This window comes from Lynx rufus, unplaced genomic scaffold (assembly GCF_022079265.1).
Source record: "Lynx rufus isolate CCGP_SWC_20201006 ecotype Redwood Valley unplaced genomic scaffold, mLynRuf1.p SCAF_30, whole genome shotgun sequence".
Taxonomy (NCBI): Eukaryota; Metazoa; Chordata; class Mammalia; order Carnivora; family Felidae; genus Lynx; species Lynx rufus.
Genome location: NW_025814846.1, coordinates 1,271,083 through 1,295,987, shown reverse-complemented (window position 1 = coordinate 1,295,987; position 24,905 = coordinate 1,271,083). Strand labels below are relative to the sequence as shown.

Below are 24,905 nucleotides of genomic sequence, written 5' to 3'. Positions count from 1 at the left end.
GAGAATCAGTCTGTACCTGTACATGGATACAATGTATCCATGGCAATGAAGACACCTGTTGAATCTCTGTAAATTGCAGGGACAATAGTGGTGTTTGGATTGCTGGGTTGCCTGGTTACCATGGAAATAGGTGCTGGTTACAATTATGTGCAATCACAGAGACTGAAGTGTCAACCCGCCCCCCCCGTCCTCTCCCCCATCCCTTTCAAGAACCATAACCATAATCATAACCATAACCATAGTGATGACTGTTTCAGTTGGGCTTCACGAGTAGACCTGGCAGCAGAAGCAACTAGAAACCTGATTAAGTATGGAGTGTCAGAGTGCAAGCCCTAATGAGGAAGTGTGAAAAAAGAAACATGGCGGGGCATTTTTTCAGAAGGAAAAGGCTAGATCTACCAGGCTGAATACAATGACATTGTTACTCCCGCTTTTTGCACAGGCGCAGTGCAAGATTTCTCAGAGCACGCCTACGCGCATGTTTTCTCCCCTTCTCTTTCCACTTTCCTCTCTCTCCCTTTTTTCCGCTTTCCTTTGCCGCTCCCATCACTGGGTCTTTCAGTCTTTCCGTCAGCCCGCTTATGTCTCTCCTTCCGACCCTCCATCCCCCTCCTTACCTATCCCCCTCCCCCTTCCTTTTCCGTCTGGAGCAGGCGGCAGTTTGCGCATGCGAATTAAGTGGACAGCCCCGCTCTTTGTCCCCATCTGTCGTTCACACGAACTCAAACCTTTCGCATTCAGTAGCCAATACGGTTGAAGAAATGGCGGAAAACCGATTCCGCCTTTGGAGATAAACCTTGATTGGCAACTCAGGTAACCAATGAAGAACACCATTTTGTACCCCTTGGGAGGCACCGAGCTCCGTCGTCTCGTTTCCGGCGGTCGCGCGCTCTTTTCTCGGGACGGTAGAGGCCGTGTAGCGTCGCCGTTACTCTGAGGAGAGAACAGTCGGTAGAGGGTGAGTTTTGGGACGACTTAGTTCTTCTTTGGGTGGGGAGTAGGATTTCCTGCGACAAGAGGCTAGGGCGAGGCTAGGTTTGGAGGGAGGTTGGCCGTTCGTTCCAAGGCCCCTTGAGGCCTTGTCCCCGCCGCCACACGGCGTCCTCAGCCCACCCGCGGGGGCCCATCGCTCTCAGCTCGCTTTGCTTTCTTGTTTGACTGGCTCCCGTTGCCTTTCCCGCTCCGTTTCTTTATGCGACTCGTCTTCGAATCCGAGTTCTGTCAGTAAGTTCCCCGGCCTTTTACCCGCCCTGGGCCTGAGGGTGTGGGGTCTATTATCCGAGAGCCCTGAAGTCGCTGCTGGAGGAGGAGGCGCTTTGCCGGCGCTCCTCCTCTCAGCCTCGCGAGGCCATTAATTCAGAATGAGAAGTGCCGTCCCCCCCACCCCCAGCGATGTTTCTTTGTCAAAACTCTAAGCTGGGAAGTTCATCTGCTAGTCCAGACCCCGCGGTTTTCCTAATCAGGTTCTTTTTTTTTTCTTTTTTTTTTTTTTCTTTTTAAGTCTTGTTTCCTAGCTACTCGACCCGTTTACAGCATCACTTTTTAAAAATGAAAATTAATTTCATGGATTTCCTATTGGGTATTTTCCCCTTGGGGGAACTTGTTGTCCCCTGAAACCTTTCTTTGTGTTCTTAACAGAGAAATTGAGATTAGGGAGGACTTGGGAGGCACTTTATCTTCAGCCGAAGTTGAGGTAGGTGTAGGGGGTAGGATTGCCAGCTAAAACACAGGACGCCCCGTTAAATTTGGATTTCACATAGGAAACAAATTCTTTTTAGCATGCGTTGCTTGGGCTTTATACTAAAAGATCATTTTTTTATCTGAAATTCAAATTTAACTGTATATTGTGTATCTTTATATTGTAAATCTGGCTAGATTTATACTGTGTGTTTGTCCAACTTCCTTGTTAATAAATGAAAGGTCCTAAGAAACACTTAGAAAAGTACCTTACCCTGTCAGTGCATTGTACAGCTTTCAGGCAAGTTCATGTCCATGCAGCCAGCTAGGTCAGTAGATGTTTACCAGTTTTCCCCCACAGGTTCCACTTACAAAGTTAATCCTTTTCCTGAAAATGGATTTCAGATATGTATGGTGTAGTGTTTGGTCTTATACCTAAACCACATTTGTGCAACTGTACTGTGTCCAATAGCCCCAAGTCTTTCTAAATCAGCAGTACATATTTTCTCTCAAAAGTCCTTATCTGAGTTAGTCATCGGGACAGGTAAGTAGACAAATCCTTGATGCTGATCTTTGTGCTTAGTTCTCAGAGGCCCAATGGTTAGGGGACAGTGAATTTATTGCTCACAAGAGATTTTTGCAGTTAATTCCAAATTCTGTTGGTGGTCATCATCAGAAATAAGTGACAGGGCCAGTACTTACCTGAGTACTTGGTACTTTCCAGGCACTGTTTTAAGTGATTTATACGATATTATTTAGTCTTCACCATTGAATGCCTTCTTGGGAAAGAATAAACTGGAGGGAAAATTATAAAGATTAGCATTGTGGAGACATTTATTCAAAAACACTAAGGTAAGCACTTTGGTTGTAAAAAATGATTTTTCCTAGAATCCAAAAGAGAGGAGGAAGCATGTAAATTAATGACATTTGTCTAACTAGAGCACCAATCAAATGTAGGAATAGGGATAGTGGTTCCCAGCAGGAACAAATGCTTGCTGTGGTCAGGATCTCATTTTAGTCCTTAAAGGAACTAGCCCTGTGAAGTTGCTGTTGTTACCTTCTTCTTATAGGTGAGTAAACTGAGGCTCAGAAGTTAGGTGACATGGCTAGTCAGTTTGTTGGACCCTAAACTTTGAAATCAAGCTTTGATTAGTAAGCTTGCATCATTGTGCTGAGTATGAGCTTTAGAGTTAAATAGATGTGAGTTCCACTCCTTGCTCCACATTTGAGTGACCTTAGATGGGCATCAGTTTTCTTATCCGGGAGAGTAATAGTTTTGAGCATTAAGTGAGATAATGCAGACTTAGCACAGTGCCTGGCATATAGTGGTTAGTAAATATCTGGTATTATCATCTCAACTACCAGGCTCCACTTTCTAAAACCAAAAATAATCTCCCTTGAAGTTTAATCTTAAGTGGTTTAGAACGTGCTAGCATTTTATCCTCAAGGAAGCAGATCATTTCTTAGAAGTTGTAAAATGGTTTTTCTGAAATGGAGTGGTGAGGTTTGGTTAGGATGTAAATACAAATACAGAGTTTTTAATATTTGTTTTGAATAGATCTCTATGAGAATTTTTATTGATGTGTAATATAAATCCATAATGTAAATTGTGTAATATTATGTATATATAATGTAATGTGTAATTTAATCCACAATATAGTGGATTTCTGAATGGGATGCAAGATACTGAGGTTGGGGCCACTGACTCCCAAACTAAAGACTGGAAGGGGAAAAAAAAAAACAGTTTCCTTGCATTCTAGCCAGGGGTAAGAAGGTAAGAGGACCTAGTTGGAGAAACGGCTGTGAAGATAACTCAAGTTTCTGCGATAGGCCAATTTGCAGTCGGGGAAGAGGGAGGTGTTTAATAGCTGGGACTCAAATAGAGATCTGATTCTAATGCCCACCTAACCCAAACCCCAACTGTTGCTGGAGTAGACTTTATAAATTTTTATGTTATAATCTCCTATTTTTACAAACATGATGTCCCTTTTTTAGAGGAAACAGTGCTGCACTATGCGGTAAGAGTCACAAAAATAGGTTCAATTCTAATTTTAAGAATTTATTATAAGGAAATAATTTAGAAAGGCAATAAGAAGATACTGCAGCATTATAATAGGAAAAAGCTGAAAACAATCTAAATGTCTCATAGTTTAGTAAATTAGTGTATATCCACATGGACTTTGTATAGCTGTTAAAAATTATACTGACACACTAAAAGTGAAGAAAAACTGAATATACAATGGTAAATTATAACTGCATTATATTGAAATGATACTGTATGTTTTGGAAGGTAAATAAGTAAAAATTGAAATTGTAGGAGGAATATTTACTCATGGATGTGTTCCAAGATTTAGCTATGAACATGGTTTATATGTAATGTTGAAAAACTAGGAACAGGGGTCCCTGGGTGGCGCAGTCGGTTAAGCGTCCGACTTCAGCTCGGGTCACGATCTCGCGGTCCATGAGTTCGAGCCCCGTGTCAGGCTCTGGGCTGATGGCTCAGAGCCTGGAGCCTGTTTCCGATTCTGTGTCTCCCTCTCTCTCTGCCCCTCCCCCGTTCATGCTCTGTCTCTCTCTGTCCCAAAAATAAATAAACGTTAAAAAAAATTAAAAAAAAAAAGAAAAACTAGGAACAACCCAAGTGTCCAACACAATAGGTGCTTGGTTGATGGCTAAATACTATGTCCATTAAAAATTAATGTATAAGATTTGGGGGTGCCTGGGTGGCTCAGTTGGTTAAGTGTCCCGCTTCGGCTCAGGTCATCATCTTACACACAGTTGGTGTGTTCAAGCTCCACGTCGGGCTCTGTGCCGACAGCATGGAGCCTGGAACCTGCTTTGGATTCTGTGTCTCCCTCTCTCTCTGCCCCTCCCCCGCTTGCACTCTGTCTCTGTCTCAAAAATAAACATTAAAAACTTTTTTTTAATTAATGTAGAAGATTTAGTGATATAAAAGTTGTTTATCGTGTAATAAAGTAGAAAAGGCAGGTTGCAAAATAGTCTATAATATACAAATATGTATATGTACAATGACTGGAAGGGTAAATGTTGACTATTTTCTAGTGGTGGGTCTTTGGATTTTTTTCTTTATTTCTAAGTTTTCTATATTAAAGTTATGTTTTGTAATAGATGCCTTATTAATGAGAAACATAAGATTGATGAAATGATATAAATAAGATTCAAGTCTTGGCTTAAATGTCAACTTTCCAGTTAGACTTCTCTCACAGATGTATTTAAAATTTCAGTCTAGGAGTGCCTGGGTGGCTCAGTTAACCGGGTTAAGTGTCCAACTCAAGATTTTGGCTCAGGTCATGATCTCACAGTTGGTGAGTTGGGCTCCACGCTGGCAGTGGGGAGCCTGCTTGGGTTCTCTCTCTCTCTGCCCTTTCCCAGTTCACTTTCTCTTTCAAAGTAAATAAACTTTCAAAAAAGTAAATAAAATTGCAGCCTTACTTCCTTTTTAAAATGTTTACTTTGAGAGAGTTCACACTCATGCAGGCAAGCAGGGGAGGGGAGAGAGCGGGAGAGAGAATCCCAAGCAGGCTCCACCCTGTTGGGCAGAGCCCAACTAGGGGCTCAATCTCAGGATTTGTGAGTTCATGACCTGAGCCAAGATCAGGAGTCAGATGAAATCAAGAGTCAGACACTTAACTGACCGAGCCACCCAGGCACCCTGCAGTCTTATCCTTTTCACTTCCTATCCACTCCCCCCTCTCATTTTTCTTTATTTTCCAGTAGTACTTATTTTTTATTAAGTACTATATAATTATGTGTATTTTGTCTTACTAGAAGGTAAGCACAACTGAAGTCAAGAATCTTTGCTTTTATTCATTGATGCATCCCAAGCACCTATAATAGTGCCTAGCAAATAGTAAACATTCAGTGAATATTTGTCGGGTGAGTTAGTGAAATATATTTCAAAATGTGTGTGTGTGTATACATATATATATGTATATGTGAAAACTGGTCAATAACGTATAAACAGGACAGTTTTCATTTTTGCTTGCCTTCTGTTCTTGTCTACATTCATGTATGTATGTATTTATTTATTTATTTATTTATTTATTTATTTATTTTTAATTTAGAGAGTGGGAGCAGGAGAGAGGGGCAGGGGAAGGAGGGAGAGAGAAAGAATGAGAATCCTACGCAGGCTCCACACAAAGCATGGAGCCCAACATGAGACTCGATCCCACAACCTGGGATCATGACCTGAGCTGAAATCAAGAGCTACCCAGGTTTCTCATTCATATCTTTTTGAAAAAAAAATACCCTTTTCCTCTTTATTAAACCTTTCCCTTTTAAAACATCAAAATTTTTCTTGTTTACATACATACTCTTCATTATTTTTAATGCTGTATAACATTCCATTGAATAGATGTACCATAATTTTTTAAAAACCATACCTCTAATTTTTTTTTTTGATTTTGGGTATTTTAAGTCATTTTGTTACTGTAAAGGTCATTGGAGTGACTATTTCATGGATGTGGTTTTTAAATTTTAAAATTATATTCTTGGGATAAATTTCTAGGAGTACAACTTCTTAAGTTACAGAATATTAACATCTTGATAGCTCTTTTTTTTAATGTTTATTCATTTTTGAAAGAGAGAGAGAGCAGGGGAGGGGCAGAGAGAAAGGGAGACAGTTTCCAAAGATGGCTCTGTGCTGACGACAGAAGGCCCAATGGGGGGCTTGAACTCACAAACTGAGAGATCATGACCTGAGCTGAAGTTGGACGCTTAACCGACTGAGCCACCCAGACACCCCAACATCTTGATAGCTCTTATTAATTGTCTTACAAAACAATTTGTGGATATAGAATTTGATAATTGTTGTTTCTAGTTTTGGCGGGATATGATGAAATGTATCAGGAAAGTTTTTATATACATAAAGTATTGTCATGTATCCATCATCCAAAATCAATAGTTATCAAGACATTGTCACATTTTCTTTGAGAAATAGTTTTCTTTATTTTATTTTTTTCAACGTTTTTTTTTTTTTTTTTTTTTTTTTATTTTTGGGACAGACAGAGACAGAGCATGAGCGGGGGAGGGGCAGAGAGAGAGGGACACACAGAATCGGAAACAGGCTCCAGGCTCTGAGCCATCAGCCCAGAGCCTGACGCGGGGCTCGAACTCACGGACCGCGAGATCATGACCTGGCTGAAGTCGGACGCTTAACCGACTGCGCCACCCAGGCGCCCCATATTTTAAAGGATTCATATAATGGAAACAACAAGTATTCATGACAAGGTCCTTCTCCACATCTTTCCTTCAGCTAAACTCTGACTAGAAGGTCTTGTGTTTAGGGGGAAGGATTGAGGATTGGCTTTTTCCTTTAATTACTGGAGAACTGTCCTCGAATGAGGAAGATGGTTCTCAGCTTGTTAACTAGATCAATTAGAAAATTTCCATTTTGGGGCGCCTGGGTGGCGCAGTCGGTTAAGCGTCCGACTTCAGCCAGGTCACGATCTCGCGGTCCGTGAGTTCGAGCCCCGCGTCAGGCTCTGGGCTGATGGCTCAGAGCCTGGAGCCTGTTTCCGATTCTGTGTCTCCCTCTCTCTCTGCCCCTCCCCCGTTCATGCTCTGTCTCTCTCTGTCCCAAAAATAAGTAAACGTTGAAAAAAAAAAATTTAAAAAAAAAAAAAAAGAAAATTTCCATTTTAAAACCAACTTGTGAATTCAGTCTGGATTGTACCAGGAATTTTCATTTTGTTTTCTTTTTTATCTTACATTGATTTTTTAGATGAGATTTAAAATTACAATTGTATATTCATCTTTTTGTATTGCTTTCATTGCTTTAGTAGTCCTTTATCTTTCTATTGTGATTAATAACAGTAATTACTGAGTGCTTACCAAATTCCAGTACTGAACTAGTGTTTTCACATATTTATGAATGCTCCTAGCCATCTTGAGAGGTAGGTATTTTTATTATCCCCTTTATAACAGCTTAAGGAATTTGTGAAGAAGTAATTTACTAAGTAGTACATAGCTGTTAAGTATTAGGACCATGCTTCAAATCTAAGTCTAACTCCACAGTTCATACTTTTTCTGCTGTTGATTCCACAATATCTACTATAGGCTAGGACTGTGCAGTGTGCTGGAGAACAAGATTTACTACTAGTTCTTGTCCTTGTGGTAACTAGAATCTATTTCATTGTGTTTTACTATTATGATAGGGCCGTTTTTTAGGGGATGGCTTCTTTGAGGAAAGTAGCTTCCAATTAATGTATAGAATTAGTGAACTGGAAGTTTCCTCCAGTTACTCTTCGTGAACCTGTTCTCATTCAGTATTTGTCTAGTTTCTGTGTGCAACATAACTGCTAATGTCTGGTTGTTCTTAGATTTTTGAATGGTACTCCTTTGCCATACTTGTTCAACATACCCGGTTGTTTGACTCTGGCAAAAGCCAGGACGTCAGAGATGATTTGTGACATTATGTCATCAGGAAGGTGACTGATAAGCCCTGATAATGTTTGATGGTCCACATTTTCCTTTTAGGGTGCAAAAATGCAGAGCAATAAAACCTTTAACTTGGAGAAGCAAAACCATACTCCAAGGAAGCATCATCAGCATCACCACCAGCAGCACCACCAACAGCAACAGCAACAGCCACCACCGCCACCAATACCTGCAAATGGGCAACAAGCCAGCAGCCAAAGTGAGTTCACACTTGTAAGTGGGTAGTTTTAGATTAGTGTCTTGAGATTATAAGAATAAGCCTTTGTGGCACACCTTTGTTCTTCTTTTCCCTATTTATCTTCTAATACTTCTTAGGATAGAAAAAGGGTGATTCTCTGAAACAAGGAGCAGACATGTTGGATAGCAGATAGTACAAGTTGCTGTGCTGTGTTGGCATAGTCTACTGCCAAACAGATGTGTCTGTATTTTACCTCAGAGCTTGGTTCTTAGAGGTAATCATCAGATGACTGGTAGTTAGAAAATATAGAGCAAGCCTTTAATGGAAAAGAAGGGTGGTACTGAGTGTTATACTTTTAGCCTGAGGTCTGTACCAGCCTGTTTTTAATCAGAGTAAACATTCTTTAAAGGCACGTCCCCACTCATTTAGCCGACTTTGAGCACCTATTGTGTGCCTCTAACACTAAAACCAACCTACCCGTCTTTTATTTCCAGAGATCCCTACAAAGAATACTGTTTCCTAACTCATTTCCTTTCATTCCATTAACCTAAGCATAAAAGAATGGGAGCTGTTAAGGTTATGAAGATTGGTTAAAAAAAAAAAAAAGGTTATGAAGATTGGTGAGAGATTGGGAAAATGGAGCAATTATGTTTTAAATTTAAAAAGCTGATCCCGGGGCGCCTCGGTGGCTCAGTCAGTTAAGCGTCTGACTTCAGCTCAGGTCATGATCTCACAGTCTGTGAGTTCGAGCCCCGCGTCGGGCTCTGTGCTGACAGCTCAGAGCCTGGAGACTGCTTCAGATTCTGTGTCTCCCTCTCTCTCTGCCCCTCCCCTGCTCATACTCTGTCTCTCTCTGTCTAAAAAATAAATTAAAAAAGCATTAAAAAATTAAAAAAAATAAAAAAATAAAAAGCTGATCCCTACTGACATAAGTCTCCTTGACTTGCTTAATTTTCCCTTTGACCAATAGATCCTGTATTGTCTTTCTGTCTCTGACTTAATCTGGGTGGCTCCTGGCCCATAGTAGTGCCATTGAGTCCTCTCAGATGTCTGCATACTGCTTTCACATTTTAAGGTACAATTTACTGATGAGTGGTTAGTGGATACATTGCATTGGGAAATGGTGTTTGACTTCTCTACAGCAGTTAGGTTTAGTAATCTGGGAGCAGTTGTAGCTCTGAGAAAGTGACTGTAGATCTCTTTGTCTAATCCTTTGAGTGACTGTATGTCTTCTCTCAGATGAAGGCTTGACTATTGACCTGAAGAATTTTAGGAAACCAGGAGAGAAGACCTTCACCCAACGTAGCCGGCTCTTTGTGGGCAATCTTCCTCCTGACATCACTGAGGAGGAGATGAGGAAACTATTTGAGAAATATGGGAAGGCAGGCGAAGTCTTCATTCATAAGGATAAGGGCTTTGGCTTTATCCGCTTGGTGAGCAACCATGGGTTTTTAGAATGTGTGCTCTAAAAGGTGGGGAAACTGGGGAATGATGGGCTTGGAAAATTAGACAGTGGAAACAATTCTCAGATGGTCTGTTTGTTAAATGTTTATAGTTGGAGTTGGTAGCACAGGACAGAAAATGCAGATTTTGTTTTTATTTTTCCTCAGGTTTTTGCTTTGTTTCAAGGACAACATAGGTTTATTTGCCTTGGACGCTAAAACTAAAGTATGCCTGTTGGAACTTTTTAATTGGTAAATTTCAAACATATAGAAGTAGACAGAGTAGTATATGAACCTATACATACTTAATGCCCAGCTTCAATAATTATCAACTCATAGTTTATTTTATCTTATTAATGATTAGGGTTTATATAATTTATTTGAAAAGTTCTTACATAGGACTTTTTAAAATCATGAGGGGACAATTTTATTTGTATCTTATTTTTAAAAAATTTTTAAGTTGTGCTAAAAAAGGTTATCGTAACCATTTTTAACTGTAGATCTTTTTTCATAAAATCTGATTTAATTAGGAAACATGTTTAAGTGTATAGGGGGGAATCTTTTCTAGACATTATCTACATAAACAAGGAACATGATATGCTAGCAAGGTTATTAGAAGTGGCGGTTAGAACTAATTTCCATTCCAGATCTACCACTAACAAGAGTATATGGGCAAGTCATTTTCTCTGGGGCTCAAGCTTCCTCTTTAGTAATATAAGAGGGGGTTCCTATTAGGGTTTGTGGTTCTAAAAAGGTCTTGTAGAGGTCATACATGATTCTCATTAAACTTGTATGTAGCTAGCTGAAATTAAAATATTCTGGCTACAATTTTAAGGGTAGGTTTTAGGCTCATCATTGTCCCACTGATCTATTCCCACTTGGGAGAATAACCTATGATACTGATGACCATGTAAGTAGTATTTACTTCTAGAATTCCCAATCGATTTATTGCAAGGCTATCAGAACAGTTAGGTTTATCTATTTATTATCCAAAGATTTATCTGAAACCTAGCTCTATTCTTTCAGTACTATCAAGGTTCCTTTATATGTGTGTTGTCAAGCTTTTGGCGGGGGGGAGGCATTTTGTTTTGAGCTATGCTACTTTAGACTCTCGATGGCTGTGATGTGGTCTTTGTCAAAACTGAGTTATTCTGATTTCTGTCTGCTTCCTAGGAAACACGAACCCTAGCAGAGATTGCCAAAGTAGAGCTGGACAACATGCCACTTCGTGGAAAGCAGCTGCGTGTGCGCTTTGCCTGCCATAGTGCATCGCTCACGGTCCGAAACCTTCCTCAGTATGTTTCTAACGAACTGCTGGAGGAAGCTTTTTCTGTGTTTGGCCAAGTGGAAAGGGCTGTAGTCATCGTGGATGATAGAGGAAGGCCCTCAGGAAAAGGCATTGTTGAATTCTCAGGGAAGCCAGCTGCTCGGAAAGCTCTGGACAGGTGCAGTGAAGGCTCCTTCCTGTTAACCACGTAAGTAGGGGTTGCTTTTAGAAATAGAATTTAGATTGCTACTTCTTTCAGTGGTATGGAGAGTTAGCCCCTAGGAACCATGTTCTTATGTTCACTTAAAGACTTGGATACTACTTCAGCTCTCTAGTAGGGTTTTCAGTGTAAAATTAATGAAAATAGTATGAGGATTAAGAAACCTTTCAGGGGAGCCTGGGTGGCTCAGTCAGTTAAGTGCCCAACTCTTGATTTTGGCTCAGGTTATGATCTCCTGGTTCATGAGATGAAGTCCCATGTCCACGCAGAGCCTGCTTGGGATTCTTTCTCCCGTTCTCTGCCCCTTCCCCCTACACATTCTCTTTGTCTCTCAAAATAAATAAATATTTAAAAAAACCTTTTAGTCTTTTAGTAGGTTGTCATTTAGTCAGCGTTAAATCTCCCTTTACCTTGAAGTCTTAGAACTCTGAAAAGTTGGGGCACCTGGGTGGCTCAGTCGGTTAAGCATCCAACTTTGGCTCAGGTCATGATCTCACTGCTTGTGGGTTTGAGCCCCGTGTCAGGCTTTGTGCTGACAGCTCAGACCCTGGAGCCGGCTTCAGATTCTGTCTCCGTCTTTCTGCACTTCCCCTGCTTGCTCTCTGTCTCTGTCTCTCTCTCAAAAATAAAATTTAAAAAGTAATAAAAAGAATTCTGAAAAGTTGTTTTGTCCATGCAAAACACATGTGCGTGTATTTATTCCAAGTGATTGTCTGGTATTCTCTAGATACTGGATATTTAGGCTGTACTTAAGTATCCTATTTACTTTGAACATCTTTGAGGCTATATTCAGAGATCTAAAGCTTGACCCCATCCTTTCAACCCCAGATTCCACATAATGCCATCAAAAGACCTTGGTTACTTGGGGCTTGGTGTAAAAACCTCTTCAGAAATATGTTTAATTGTTCAGTCCTGACCCCTGACTGGTTTGCTGTACCAGTGACCGGTGTAGAGAGGAAGCCTGGTATAGGGTATAATTTGATTAATGCTGAGCTGCTTGCTTCCAGATTTCCTCGGCCTGTGACTGTGGAGCCCATGGACCAGTTGGATGATGAAGAGGGACTTCCAGAGAAGCTGGTTATAAAGAACCAGCAATTTCATAAGTATGTGGTCCCATCACTTCCGTGTTAGGTGTTTGTCTATTCTTAAGGAAGCTTGTAAAGGGATGTATAAAAGAGGCAGGTCTTTGCTATATGTATTCACTGGCAATGGCCCTCAGGAGGAATGCAGTGCTTAGTTGGGGGAATCTTTGACAGAGTTTTAATAGCCCAGGAACTTTGTCTATAGGGAGCGAGAACAGCCACCCAGATTTGCACAGCCTGGCTCCTTTGAGTATGAGTATGCCATGCGCTGGAAGGCACTCATTGAGATGGAGAAGCAGCAGCAGGACCAAGTGGACCGCAACATCAAGGAAGCTCGTGAGAAGCTGGAGATGGAGATGGAGGCTGCTCGCCATGAGCACCAAGTCATGTTAATGAGACAGGGTGAGTATAGGCCTGTAAGTCTTAAACCTAGAACAAGAACAAAATGGCTTTTTTCAGAAGGGTCTTTGTATCATTCAGTAGAAAAAGGCCTAAACCTCTGCTTTTATTCTCTGAAATATTTTGTTGATCTTGGTAGTCAAATGAGCTTGGAGATGTGGCAGAGAATACTGGATTCTATGGAGAAAGAAATCATACGTTTGACTTCATTTTTGGAATCTGGATAACTCAGATGACCACTCAGGGATTATATATCCCCTTTGCTTTCTGGATCTTTATTTATGGAAAATTATTGGGTCTGTATGAGGAGAATGAAGAATACTCTAAATTAGTCCATTGTTTTTCTAGATTTGATGAGGCGTCAAGAAGAACTCCGGAGGATGGAAGAGCTGCACAACCAAGAGGTGCAAAAACGAAAGCAACTGGAGCTCAGGTAACTAACTCTCAAACCCTTTTTTTCTGATCCCTCTAAAAGGTAATGTCTCGGGGCGCCTGGGTGGCGCAGTTGGTTAAGCGTCCGACTTCAGCCAGGTCACGATCTCGCGGTCCGGGAGTTCGAGCCCCGCGTCAGGCTCTGGGCTGATGGCTCAGAGCCTGGAGCCTGTTTCCGATTCTGTGTCTCCCTCTCTCTCTGCCCCTCCCCCGTTCATGCTCTGTCTCTCTCTGTCCCAAAAATAAATAAACGTTGAAAAAAATTAAAAAATTAAAAAATTAAAAAAAAATAAAATAAAAGGTAATGTCTCATTACTGATTCCTACCACCGTGCTACCTCATGCATTTATAAATGTGTTGGCAAATATTTCCTGGCTGCTTCTCAAGTTCTCCCTTTGGATGGGAAATGTTTTGGCTGCCCATGGTTCTAGGAATTATCCAGAGCTGCACTAAAGGTAAAGCAGCTGAGTGCTGATCTCATGAGGCTCCTTTGTGAAAGAACTTGCTTTAGGGCTGGACACATTTACAGTGAATTTTTTGGAAAGCTATGATAGTTTTCAGTAGGCTCTTAATTTCCTTGGCTGAGTCCCTGTTAAGATAATCTGCTCAAGTTCTGGAATGTCTCTGCCTAAATATCTTGGTGACTCTCTGTAGGCAGGAGGAAGAGCGCAGGCGCCGTGAAGAAGAGATGCGGCGGCAGCAGGAAGAAATGATGCGGCGACAGCAGGAAGGATTCAAGGGAACATTCCCTGATGCGGTATATCTCCCGTGTGCCCATGATGTGCCAGGGCAGTCCTGATATGACAGAACCACCAAATGTCCACTTGGACTTTAAAACATTACAGGTTATGAGCAGTTTTTGTATTCTATGAAACTCCTCTTTTAGAAGAATTCATAGGAAGGAAAGATAAGGTTTGAAGAGGAGTTCTTGTCTCATAGGCAATTTAGGATGAAGAGCTGGGGCCAGTGTATACTGTTTAGACTCAGTGACTGCCCAGTGAGACCTGTCCAGTCCTATAGCAGCCTTGACTAGCTCTCTGGTGTCCTTGGAGTTGTTGCACATACTGGGGTCCTAGAAGAAATCAACTGTCTTTCCCCTTGGCTTTTACCTCTCCTTTTGTTCCTAATAGGGGACTCTGACTTGAGTCCTTGTAGGTCTAACCTTGAACCCACTGCACAACTAGCAAGGAGATGTTGGTTTTCCTCAGCTTGGTCTCCGTGTACTTGGAACGTGTTGATCACTCTATCTGCTTCCCTTAGTGTGTGTCTTCAGTATATTGTGAATGGTAGAATGCAGTGCTGTCTTGGACTGTCTTGAGTATTTCTTATTTTTCAGAGAGAACAGGAGATACGGATGGGCCAGATGGCCATGGGAGGTAAGGACTTACAAGATTAATGGTTCTGATTTCCTTTTTTGTTTCATTTCTGGTAAACTGTGTAGCTTCTCGGACATTGTCCAGATTTAAGGGGCTGAGATTTCTGGGAGCATCGTTTTTGGGTGGGGTAATGTGTCCTTAGCTCAGAGGTCTTGTTGAATTGTTTCCTCTCGCACAGAGATTGACAATCTCTGTCTCCTGTACTGATCACACTGCTCTGCTTTAGGTGCTATGGGCATAAACAACAGAGGTGCCATGCCCCCTGCTCCAGTGCCAGCTGGTACCCCAGCTCCTCCAGGACCTGCCACTATGATGCCAGATGGAACCTTGGGATTGGTAATAAACTGTGGAGCCTTACAGTAATTCTAAATGATGACAGGAGAAAGGACTTTGCTTTCAAAGTCCCTGTCTGCCACAGTTTTGCTATAGTTTTTAAGACCACTGTTTTCCATTAAATGTAATCTCAAGGTCTTGATTTGAACAAACCCATTCTCAAACTATACTTTGTCTAGGAGTTAAGTAAATGCCTTCTGTTTAGTTGCTACCTTGGGTTAATGGGTTTTTTTTTTTTGGAGGGAAGGCAATGAAACTTAGGTATTATCACATAAAATAGATGTAAATCCACAAGGCTTTATGGCTCATACAATCCTGAATTAATAGTCATAGCATCAGAATTTTAAAACTGGATGGCTTAATGTTGCCGAAGAGTGATGGCATGTCCTTGTTCATATACTTAGTTCAGAAGAAAAGACTTAACTAGAAATTATTCAACCTGGGAATTCAGGATGTAATATTTAATCAATAGGAATAGGGATAAAAAGATAAGGGTAGGATAGTTGGGTGGGTCTGTAATTCAGACAGCCTTCTTTTCAGGGATATCCACTTGAGTTCTTTATTTTTTAATGTTTATTTTGAGAGAGTGCATGAGCAGGGGAAGGGCAGAGAGAGAGAGAGCATCCCAAGCAGGCTCTGCATGGCGCAGATCTAGACATGGGGCTCCATCCCACAAACCGGGAGATTATGACCTGAGGTGAAACCAAGAGTTGGAAACTTAACCGGCTCAGCCACCTAGGTGCCCCAAGGATGTCCACTGGGATTTTAAACAGGCTTAGTCACCCCTAGCACATCAAGAGCTTTGAGTAGTTGGGGTGCCTGGGTGGCTCAGTTGGTTGAGCATCGACTTCGGCTCAGGTCACAATCTCACGGTTCATGAGTTCAAGCCCCACATCAGGCTTGCTGCTGTCAGTGCAGAGCCTGCTTTGGATCCTCTCCCCTTCTCTCTCTGTACCTCCCCCACTTGTGCTCTCTCTCTCTCTCAAAAATAAACATTTAAAAAAAGAGCTTTGAATAGTTGAGTGGAAATGGCCTTCAGGGGAGGTATTACAGATGAGTGGGAAGCTTGGGGCATAGGTTCTATTGTAACATTGCTCTCTTTTTCTCTTAAAAGACCCCACCAACAACTGAACGCTTTGGCCAGGCTGCTACCATGGAAGGAATTGGGGCCATTGGTGGAACCCCTCCTGCGTTCAACCGTGCAGCTCCTGGAGCTGAATTTGCTCCAAACAAACGTCGCCGATACTAATAAAAATTTCAGTGTCTAGTTTCCCAAAAACCCTTAAAAGAAAGACCCTTTTTGGACTAGCCAGAATTCTGCCCTGGAAAAAGTGTTAGGGATTCCTCCCAATAGTTAGGTCTTCCTTGCCTGTACTACTCTAAGGGAGTATGCTGGAGGCTGAGGGCAAGGGAGGGGCGATAAAATTTAACAAATCAGTTCTGTGTGGTATATCGTCTAACTAATTGATTCTGTGTGGTGCATTCCTGAAGTCTCCTGTGATTGTTGAGGGCCTGGGGGGGGGACCATGACAAAATGGATCCAGTTAGACCCCCTGTTAGTCTTGATCATTCCATTCTTTGTCCATCCTGTTCTATTTGCTTTCTCATTCTTAAACCCTCCAACCCCAGAGACACTGCCACATACACCACAAAAACAAACATCCCCCAATGACCTTAGCCCCATTGCTCCACTTGGCAGGTGGGAATTCAGGCAAATGTCCACAGAGGTCACAGACCACATACATACGGTTCTGTTATATCCCATATATTACCCCTTCGTGTCCTAAGGAAGACCTTTTCTCTTAGAGATTTTCATTTTAGTGTATCTTTAAGAAAAATCTTGTGTTAAGTTGCCTCCATCTTTTTTCTTGGGTAAGGGTAACCCAGGAATGGCCCTTTTGTGTCTATGATGTTGCTGTTCACAGCTTTTCTTGATAGGCTAGTACAATCTTGGGAACAGGGTTGCTGTATGCTGAAGGTCGGACAGTAGCTCTTAGCCTTGCCTATCTTAGGTAGTTACGCTGTGCATTTTTTTATTGGTGTACCATGTTTGATTTGTCCCTGATATCTTTGGAGTTTTTCTGAGAAATGGAGCAGTAATGCAGCATCAACTTATTAAAATACATTTTAAGCCTTTTAATTTTCTGTGCTATTTTTGAAAGGGAATGGAGGGAGGGGCGTTCTGACTCAAGAGCTGAGCAAAGGCTAAGCCTTTATCACCTTTTGCTCAAAAGTATGAATCCATTTAGGCAAACTTGGGGAGGTTGGATGCATACTATGGCTTAAGTGGTTGACAAAGATTGGTGCTATTGGCAGTACATAGACGCAATGAGGATGACAAGAAAGCTACTGCTTTGAAAGAGGAAGAAAGTGAGCTGGAGGAACTGGGGTACCTTCATTGAGCTGAGAGGGGTCTAAAAATTGGGATTCATTTCTGAGCAGCTGCTGGCATGTCAGAGGTTTGGAATCGGCCTGGTAAATCTAAAACTGTCTCAGCAGTGGTTAGCTGACCTCACCCAAGTTCCAAGCCTTACTCTGCTTGATCCTTTTTTCTTGAGCCTCAGAGCTAAAATGCTCCTGAGCTCCTTCTGATTGGTTGAGAAGACCAATTGAAGTTCCCTTGCCCATGTTAGGAGGTGTACGCCTCCTGAACTAAAGATAGAAACAGCTGGCCCTTCCAGGCAGCTAAAAGCCTCCAGACTAAGAGGTGTTTCCCACTCGGCAGCCAGACTCCTTGAAATACCCTTTGAGTAATTCTACCAACGTCCTCCATGTCTCTATTCTGCCATAACAAAGGCTGTGGGCAGCACTTTGACCCCAATGCAAACCTTCCTGGTGAGTAATCCTGACTGCCAGGGGTTTCTGTGAGTGCTGGGGGAGTGGTCAGCTGTGGGCAGCCCATTAAGAGAGTAGAGAAATTTGAGTATCTACCCTAGTTTAATTGGTGTGGCTGATCTTCAATCTTACTTCTTTTTATTCTAAAGAAAACCCATGAGCATATAAATCTGGGGGAGAGATAAAGAAGTGATAGTTGGTATAGTTGCCCTTCTTTGATCCTTCTGCTGGTATCCACAGATTCCTGTTGCCATCACCCTGGGGTCCCAATCTTCCATGATGCACTTAAGGTGAGGAGTAGCAAGGGGGGACAGTAAGAACATTTCCCAAGGGAAATCTACCCGGGAATCTGAGCTGCGCTGGGTCTTTCGTTATCAGGGTTGGTCCTGCTGCCGGAAGCGAACTGCAGATTTCTCTGAGTTCTTAAACATCAAGGTAAATTATTTACTTCCTTGGATTCTGCCCCTAATAGAAGGATTCTATACCTAATCCTTCTCTCCTTATCTATACTAGGGCTGTACTGTGGGACCACACTGTGCTGAGAAGCTCCCTGAGGCCCCTCAACCTGAGGGGCCTGCCACAAGCAGTTCACTTCAGGAACAAAAACCTCTGAATACGATTCCAAAGTCAGCAGAGACTTTGCGTCGGGAGAGGCCCAAGTAAAGAGGAGGAGGTCCCTGGGTTTTTCCTACATTTCTGGAGCTTCCTAGAAGTGATTAACGGGTCACTGGGGTTTGGGGACTAGGGATGTGAGGAGGGCCAAGTGTCAGGGCTTTGTGTATATTTTAGATCTCAAGGGGAAATTTGTGTCCAGAGTACTGTCCTTTGCTTTAAGTTTGGTATGGGTTGATGGGATAGGTAGTTAGAATCAACAGGGTAGCTAGCCCCTCACAGACATACTTAGTTATAATACAAGGGGGATTGTTGAGAATGACTTGATTTATTTTTATTTTTGGAAAAAAGGCTTTTTTTTAAATTAAAATTTATTTATTTTGAGAGAGAGAGGAGAAAGAGAGAATCCCAAGCAGGCTCCATGCCGTCAGCGCAGAGCCCAGCATGGGGCTCGAATTCACGAACCATGAGATTATGACCTGAGCCAAAATCAAGAGTTGGACGCTTAACCAATGGAGCCACCAGGGTGCCCCTTGGAAAAAAGCTTTGAAATGAGTTTTACATCAAGAAAAAGATGTAGTGTTGGCAGCTATGAGGCTTCAGAGAATAGTTTTCTGGAAGAAGTATGAGCAACAGAAGAAAGTCATGTTAGGTCCACAATTAGAGAAGGATGAGGATATGATACAGTTCTGCAGAGAAATGTTAAGTTTTTAAAGCAACTGAGTAGATGGGCAAGAAAAGCCCTAGGGATTTCCCCAAGGTTCAGGGACTTGGGATGTACACAAAGAAAAAAAAAACTGGCGATGGAGTTGCTACCCAACTTTTCCAATCCTGCCCCACTTTCACCAGACTTTGACACCATTACCATTGGTGGGAGTGTTGGACCTGTTGATCATAGTTAATGGGTCAGAACTAAATCACTCCACCTATAACCCCTAGGTCAGAGTTACCTCCAAAGCTGCTTCCGCTAAATATATCCCAAGCCCTGGAAATGGCATTGGAACAGAAGGAATTAGACCAAGAACCTGGAGCAGGTAAGTGGGTCATTAGTAGGACAGGCTGTGCAGACTGGGATGTAGTGAAAGTGGCAATTAGGTGGAGGGAATGGATAGGTTCTGACTCTGTTTCCCTTGCCCAGGACTTGACAGTAGTCTGATCCGGAGTGGTTCCAGCTGCCAGAATCCAGGATGTGATGCTGTGAGTGAGAGCTTATAGGGGGCACAAGCATGTGGCCGAGAAATCCTGTACCTGGGATGACTGGGTATAGATATGAGGCTGTGTGGGGTATACTTTAGAATGACCTAATTATTTTCTTGATTCTCCTTTATCCATCTTAGGTTTACCAAAGCCCTGAGAGTGATGCTACTCCATGTACCTACCACCCAGGAGCACCTCGATTCCATGAGGGGTGAGAGAGGGGACTGGGTGGCCTATGAGACAGGTTTCTCCCAATGTTGATCATAAGGTGGGAGTTAGGGCTTATGGCAGAGGGGAGGAGATTCAGTTGAATTATCTTCCCACCTCAGGATGAAGTCCTGGAGCTGCTGTGGCATCCAGACCCTGGATTTTGGGGCATTCCTGGCACAGCCAGGATGCAGAGTTGGTAGGCATGACTGGGGGAAGCAGGTAAGTCCCAACTTTCCCGAACTTTTGATTAGAACCAAATTCCAGAAATAACTTTCCCTCCTATACCAGGTAAAATTCTTCTCCTTATCCTCAACAGCCCAGAGGCTTTGCAATATGAAGTAGTATTAATCTTTTTGGATTCCGTGTCTCTTCTCTAGACACACTTGAGACCTCCCCTTGGGTTAAGACTTCATTCTTACCACCCACATTTCACATCTTCTCTTTAGCTGCCAGCATCTTGCCGTCATGATTGGCACCAGACAGATTCCTTAGTAGTGGTGACTGTGTATGGCCAGATTCCACTTCCTGCGTTCAATTGGGTGAAGGCCAGTCAAACTGAGGTGAGGACTGTCTGATGCTGGATGGGAGGCTGGTGGATTGGGTGCTATTACAATTTTACAGGCAGAGTTGCTGTGTGCAGTTAACATGTGGGCTCCATAGTTCCCTGAGAGGAAGGTAGAGCTCGTAGATCAGGGCTGTCTGGCTGACCTGTTGATGTAGGGATCACACCTCTGGCGTGGTTCTCTGTTGTAGTAACTTGTTCTGACCTTCTGAGACTGTTACTACCCCTGTAATTCTTCTCTCTCAGCTTCATGTCCACATTGTCTTTGATGGTAACCGTGTGTTCCAAGCACAGATGAAGCTCTGGGGGGTAAGTGAAGATAAGGGGCACAGGAGGGGGAGGAAGATGGGGTAAAAAGAAGGACCAGATTGGAATGAATAGAGGGTGTCTTGAGGGAAGGAATTATAGTGGGAAAGTGGAGGTTTTCTCTTCATTTGCTTTGATATTCTCTCACTCTCCCCCTCTCCCTCCCTTTTTTCTCCCCCCCTTCTCCCGTTTCTTTCCTCTTTCTCTCTTTCTTACTGTATTGTTTTATTCCTCCCCGTCTTGTTTTCCACACCTTACATTTGTTTATTTTTCTTCATCATTCATCACCACCCCACCCTGACCACAAACCCTCATTTTCTCTTTCTTCTGTGTTCCTCTATCTTTTCCTCCTCCTCAGGTCATAAACGTGGAGCAGAGCTCTGTCTCCTTGATGCCATCTCGGGTTGAAATCTCCTTGGTCAAGGCTGACCCGGGATCCTGGGCCCAGCTGGAGCACCCTGATGCACTAGCTGAGAAGGCTAAGGCAGGGACTGGGTTAGAGATGGATGAGGAAGAATCTGAGGATTCAGATGATGATCTGAGCTGGACAGAGGAGGAGGAGGAGGAGGAAGCGATGGGGGAATAGTGACACCAGTCAACTATCTAGATAGGACCTCAGTGGTTCCCTTAGAATCTCAGAGACCAGGATATGGTTGGCCATGTCCTGTTGTTATTGAGCAGCAGCAGGCTGAAGGAGGGGAGAACAAAAGTGTCCAAACCGTGCTGTTTTTTCCCTTAAATAAATCTCGTATTCTGCAGTTTCACATAGTGTCGTTCTCTCACCTCACTACCTGAGATTTTATTCATCCCCCCCCAACTTCTGTGTGTGTTTAACACACGTGTGTGAAAACAAGCACATGCACAGTCAACCTGTTCTTTATAATCACCGGGTAATCTACTGAGTACTTACTGTATGCCCAGTTGTGTGTTAGGTGGTTTAGAGCTATCTGAGAAACAGAAAGCTTGTTTACTCCTCTCAGGAAAATTATAGTCTGGCCGACAGGCTAATCTATATGAAATATTAAAAAACATCAAGTAGTTTAGCTGAGTGTTAACTTGTATGGTACAATTATTAAGAGCTGGAGGAGTTGAGAGTAGAGCGATTAATGTGGACTGCATTAGAAAGGGAGAGCTCCATGGAAGAACATTTTTTAACAGCTTTATTGGGAAACAATTCACATTTCATACAGTTCACCCATTAAAGTGTAAAATGCAGTGTTTTTTTTAGTATGCTCAGAGTTGTGCAACCACAACCAATTTTCATCACTCCAAAAAGAAATCCTGTACGTGTTAGCAGTCACTACCAGTTCCCCCCCGCCCCCAAACTCATGGCTGTGGGCAACCACTAATCTACTTTCTGCCTCTATGGATTTACTTGTTCTGGATGTTGTATATGAATGGAATCCTACAATACGTGGTCTTCTGCAAAAGGCTTCTTTTGCTTAGCGTAATGTTTTCACAGTTCATCCATGTTATAAAATGTATCAGAACTCCATTCCTTTTTATGGCTGAATAATATTCCACTGTATGGATATATCACATTATGTTTGTTTCATCAATTGAGGTAAAGTTTGGGTTGTTTCCATTATTATGAATAATGCTTCTATGAACATTCATGTACAAGTTTTTATGTGGACTTACGTCTTCACTTCTCTTGGATGTATAACTGGGAGTATAATTTATGGGTCAAATGGTAACTTTAACCTTTTGAGAAACTGCCAGACTGTTTTCCAAAGAGGTTGTACCATTTTACATTCCCATCAGCAGTGTAAAACCATTTCAGTTTCTCCACATCTTCAGTAACACTTGCTATTTGTACTTTTTATTATGGCCATCCCTAGTGGGTGTGAAGTGGAATTTCATTGTGGTTTTAACTGCATTTCCTTGATAGCTAATAATGTTGAGCATCTTTTCATATGCTTATTGGCCATTTGTGTTCTTATTTGGAAAAATGTCTATTCAAATCCTCTGCCCATTTGTTAACTGGGTTGTCTTTTTATTGAGTTGTGAGAATTTTTTAATTTTTTTTTTCAACGTTTTTTTATTTATTTTGGGACAGAGAGAGACAGAGCATGAACGGGGGAGGGGCAGAGAGAGAGGGAGACACAGAATCGGAAACAGGCTCCAGGCTCTGAGCCATCAGCCCAGAGCCTGACGCGGGGCTCGAACTCACGGACCGCGAGATCGTGACCTGGCTGAAGTCGGACGCTTAACCGACTGCACCACCCAGGCGCCCCGAGAATTTTTTAAATATATTCGAGACAAGTCTCGTCGGGTAGATGATTTGGAAATATTTTCTCCTATTCTGTTTCGCCTTTCTACTTCCTTGATGGTGTCCTTTGATACACAAAAATTTTTAATTTTTATGAAGTCTAATTTATCTTTCCTTTAGTTGCTTATGTTTTTGATGTCCTAGGCAAAAAAACCACTGTTTAATCCAAGGTTGTGAAGATTTGTTCCTGTTTTCTACTGAGAGTTTTATACTTTCAGCTCTTATATTTAGGTCTTTGATCCATTTTGAGTTGTTTTTTGTATGTTGCATGAGGTAGGGGTCCAAGTTTGTTTTTGCATATGGATATCTAGTTGTCCCAGCAACATTTGTTGAGAAGGCTATTCTGTCCCCATTGGCTTGTCTTGGTACCCTAGTTTAAAATCAACCGACCATGAATGTAACGGGTAAGAAATAAATTTTTAATGGAAACTTGTAGGAATGAAAATTGGATGGATATGGCAGAGTAGGGAGAGCCAAGCTGAGGCAGGAAGGTGTTTTATTTTAAATTCCAGAAGTAATACATTGTCATTGTAAAATGCTCAGTGCAGAAGTATGTAGTATGTAAACTCTCTCCAAGCTTAGTCCCTTTGCTGTTTGTAACCACTGCTAACGTATCAGGGGGTATGTTTAAGGGAGGGGATAAAAAAATTAGCTGAGTGTAGCTAGATTGGGAGGAGCCTAAAATTCTAGGTGAAGGATTTTGAACATTATTTAAAACAGAGTTAGAAAGGCAGTGTAGGCCCTTTTTTAATGTAGATTTTTAATCAGAGGAGTGATCATCTCTTTCTTGGGTCTCCCTTTTCTTGAGCGAGATTTACTCCCTCAACAGAGTGGCCAGGAATCTGGGAGATTCAAAGTCTAAGAAACCTCAGTAGGAAGCTTCGCCAAACCTCAAAATGATCTCAAGTTCTTTTCATAGCACAATTTTCTCTCAGTTCCGATTCAAGGAATATAAGGTCTTGTCGGGAGCTAGAGGTAAGATGGGAGTGAGAGAATGGACGTGGGCAGCAAAGGTAAGGGATCACAGGATAGCATGGCTGAGGATTTGGAGATTGAGGCAAGATTAAGGGATCCTGGGGAATGTATCCAAAGAATGCATCTCTGCCTCACAGAGAAGTTTGATCAGAGGTCAAGGGGCTTCCTGGACCTCCAGGATATTCAACAAATCTGGCTCATTTCTCTGCTCTCATTCTATGGATTTGAGGTGCAAATAAAGTTTCCCCCTTGACTCAAGCCCTTCAGATCCTTTCCAACCCTGGCGGCAGTTTACTTTTAATGTTATTTTTCTACAGATGAGTTGACATCAATAGGGGCTTTGGTGGACGTTTAAAGCTTTTAGAGGTGTAGAATGCATATAGAAAAGTGCATAAAGTGCACTAACCTTAAATGTACAACTTTTTTCTATCTTATCACAATCAGGAGACCAGCAACTACCCAGAATTCCTCGAGAGGATGAAGGTGAGGAAATGAAAAAGTTCAAGTAACCTTTGTTGTATATAAACTTGATATATAAAATTTCAAGTTCACAGAATTAATAAAGTAGTGTACTTCCTCATCTTATGCAGTCCAAAGCCTAAAATGTAAGACAGTAAAGCAGGTACATAACATTAATGGTAATAACAACAGCAATAACCATAGATCCCTATTCTCATACAAACTAACCTGCCAGGCACTGTGTTAAGTGCTTTGCTTGCATTACCTCATTTACTCCCCCACTTCTCACCGTCAGATGTACATATTCGTTCACATTAGCACGAATCCTCTCCTTACCTCCTTTACACTTTCTCATTTCTTCCCATTGTGCTTTGTATCCTATTCCCTCATGCCTTCCCAGAAACTTTACACTATTAATTATCCTTTCTCTCTCCTGTTTGTTCAAGCTTTCCCTTTCATTGGATATTTTCATTGACATCTAAACATGCTCGGGTCTCTCCAATTTTATAAAAACAATTTTCCTTGACTACACAACCCTTTCCAACTGCTACTTAACTCTATTCTCTCCTTTATAAGCAAACTTCTTGAAATAACTATTGATTTTCTATTTCC

The 24,905-nt window shown here is 42.0% G+C and overlaps 2 protein-coding genes across 4 annotated transcripts; both read left to right on the top strand.

Annotated features, from left to right (window-relative positions):
* Positions 1-855: 855 nt before the first annotated feature.
* Positions 856-17,005, top strand: NONO (non-POU domain containing octamer binding). Its single transcript, XM_047092565.1, has 11 exons — positions 856-958; positions 8,176-8,335; positions 9,554-9,747; positions 10,930-11,231; positions 12,251-12,346; positions 12,531-12,727; positions 13,073-13,157; positions 13,811-13,913; positions 14,493-14,532; positions 14,759-14,868; positions 15,980-17,005. Exons 2-11 carry the CDS (start codon positions 8,185-8,187, stop codon positions 16,112-16,114), a joined length of 1,413 nt encoding a protein of 470 aa, XP_046948521.1. The 5' UTR covers positions 856-958; positions 8,176-8,184; the 3' UTR covers positions 16,115-17,005.
* Positions 17,006-17,101: 96 nt separating this feature from the next.
* Positions 17,102-21,351, top strand: ITGB1BP2 (integrin subunit beta 1 binding protein 2). 3 transcript variants are annotated; one of them, XM_047092569.1, is made up of 11 exons: positions 17,102-17,700; positions 17,941-17,990; positions 18,079-18,135; positions 18,214-18,359; positions 19,252-19,346; positions 19,451-19,509; positions 19,650-19,720; positions 19,839-19,938; positions 20,166-20,279; positions 20,528-20,590; positions 20,946-21,351. In XM_047092569.1, the coding sequence occupies exons 1-11, from the start codon at positions 17,637-17,639 to the stop codon at positions 21,171-21,173; spliced, it is 1,047 nt and encodes a 348-aa protein (XP_046948525.1). In that variant the 5' UTR covers positions 17,102-17,636; the 3' UTR covers positions 21,174-21,351. The 3 variants fall into 3 exon arrangements, with proteins under 3 accessions (XP_046948525.1, XP_046948522.1, XP_046948524.1); XM_047092566.1 differs by lacking the exons at positions 17,102-17,700; positions 17,941-17,990; positions 18,079-18,135 and having other exon boundaries at positions 18,303-18,373; XM_047092568.1 differs by lacking the exons at positions 17,102-17,700; positions 17,941-17,990; positions 18,079-18,135 and having other exon boundaries at positions 18,339-18,412.
* The last annotated feature ends 3,554 nt before the right edge of the window (positions 21,352-24,905 follow it).

Bases quoted from the DNA above. Each gene is read 5' to 3' on its own strand.
- ITGB1BP2 (XM_047092569.1), top strand. From the start codon at position 17,637: ATGTCTCTATTCTGCCATAACAAAGGCTGTGGGCAGCACTTTGACCCC. The intron at 17,701-17,940 runs GTGAGTAATCCT...TGGTATCCACAG, and splicing joins CCCCAATGCAAACCTTCCTG to ATTCCTGTTGCCATCACCCT. The intron at 19,939-20,165 runs GTAAGTCCCAAC...TCTTCTCTTTAG, and splicing joins GGCATGACTGGGGGAAGCAG to CTGCCAGCATCTTGCCGTCA.
- NONO (XM_047092565.1), top strand. From the start codon at position 8,185: ATGCAGAGCAATAAAACCTTTAACTTGGAGAAGCAAAACCATACTCCA. The intron at 11,232-12,250 runs GTAAGTAGGGGT...GCTTGCTTCCAG, and splicing joins GGCTCCTTCCTGTTAACCAC to ATTTCCTCGGCCTGTGACTG. The intron at 12,347-12,530 runs GTATGTGGTCCC...CTTTGTCTATAG, and splicing joins AAGAACCAGCAATTTCATAA to GGAGCGAGAACAGCCACCCA.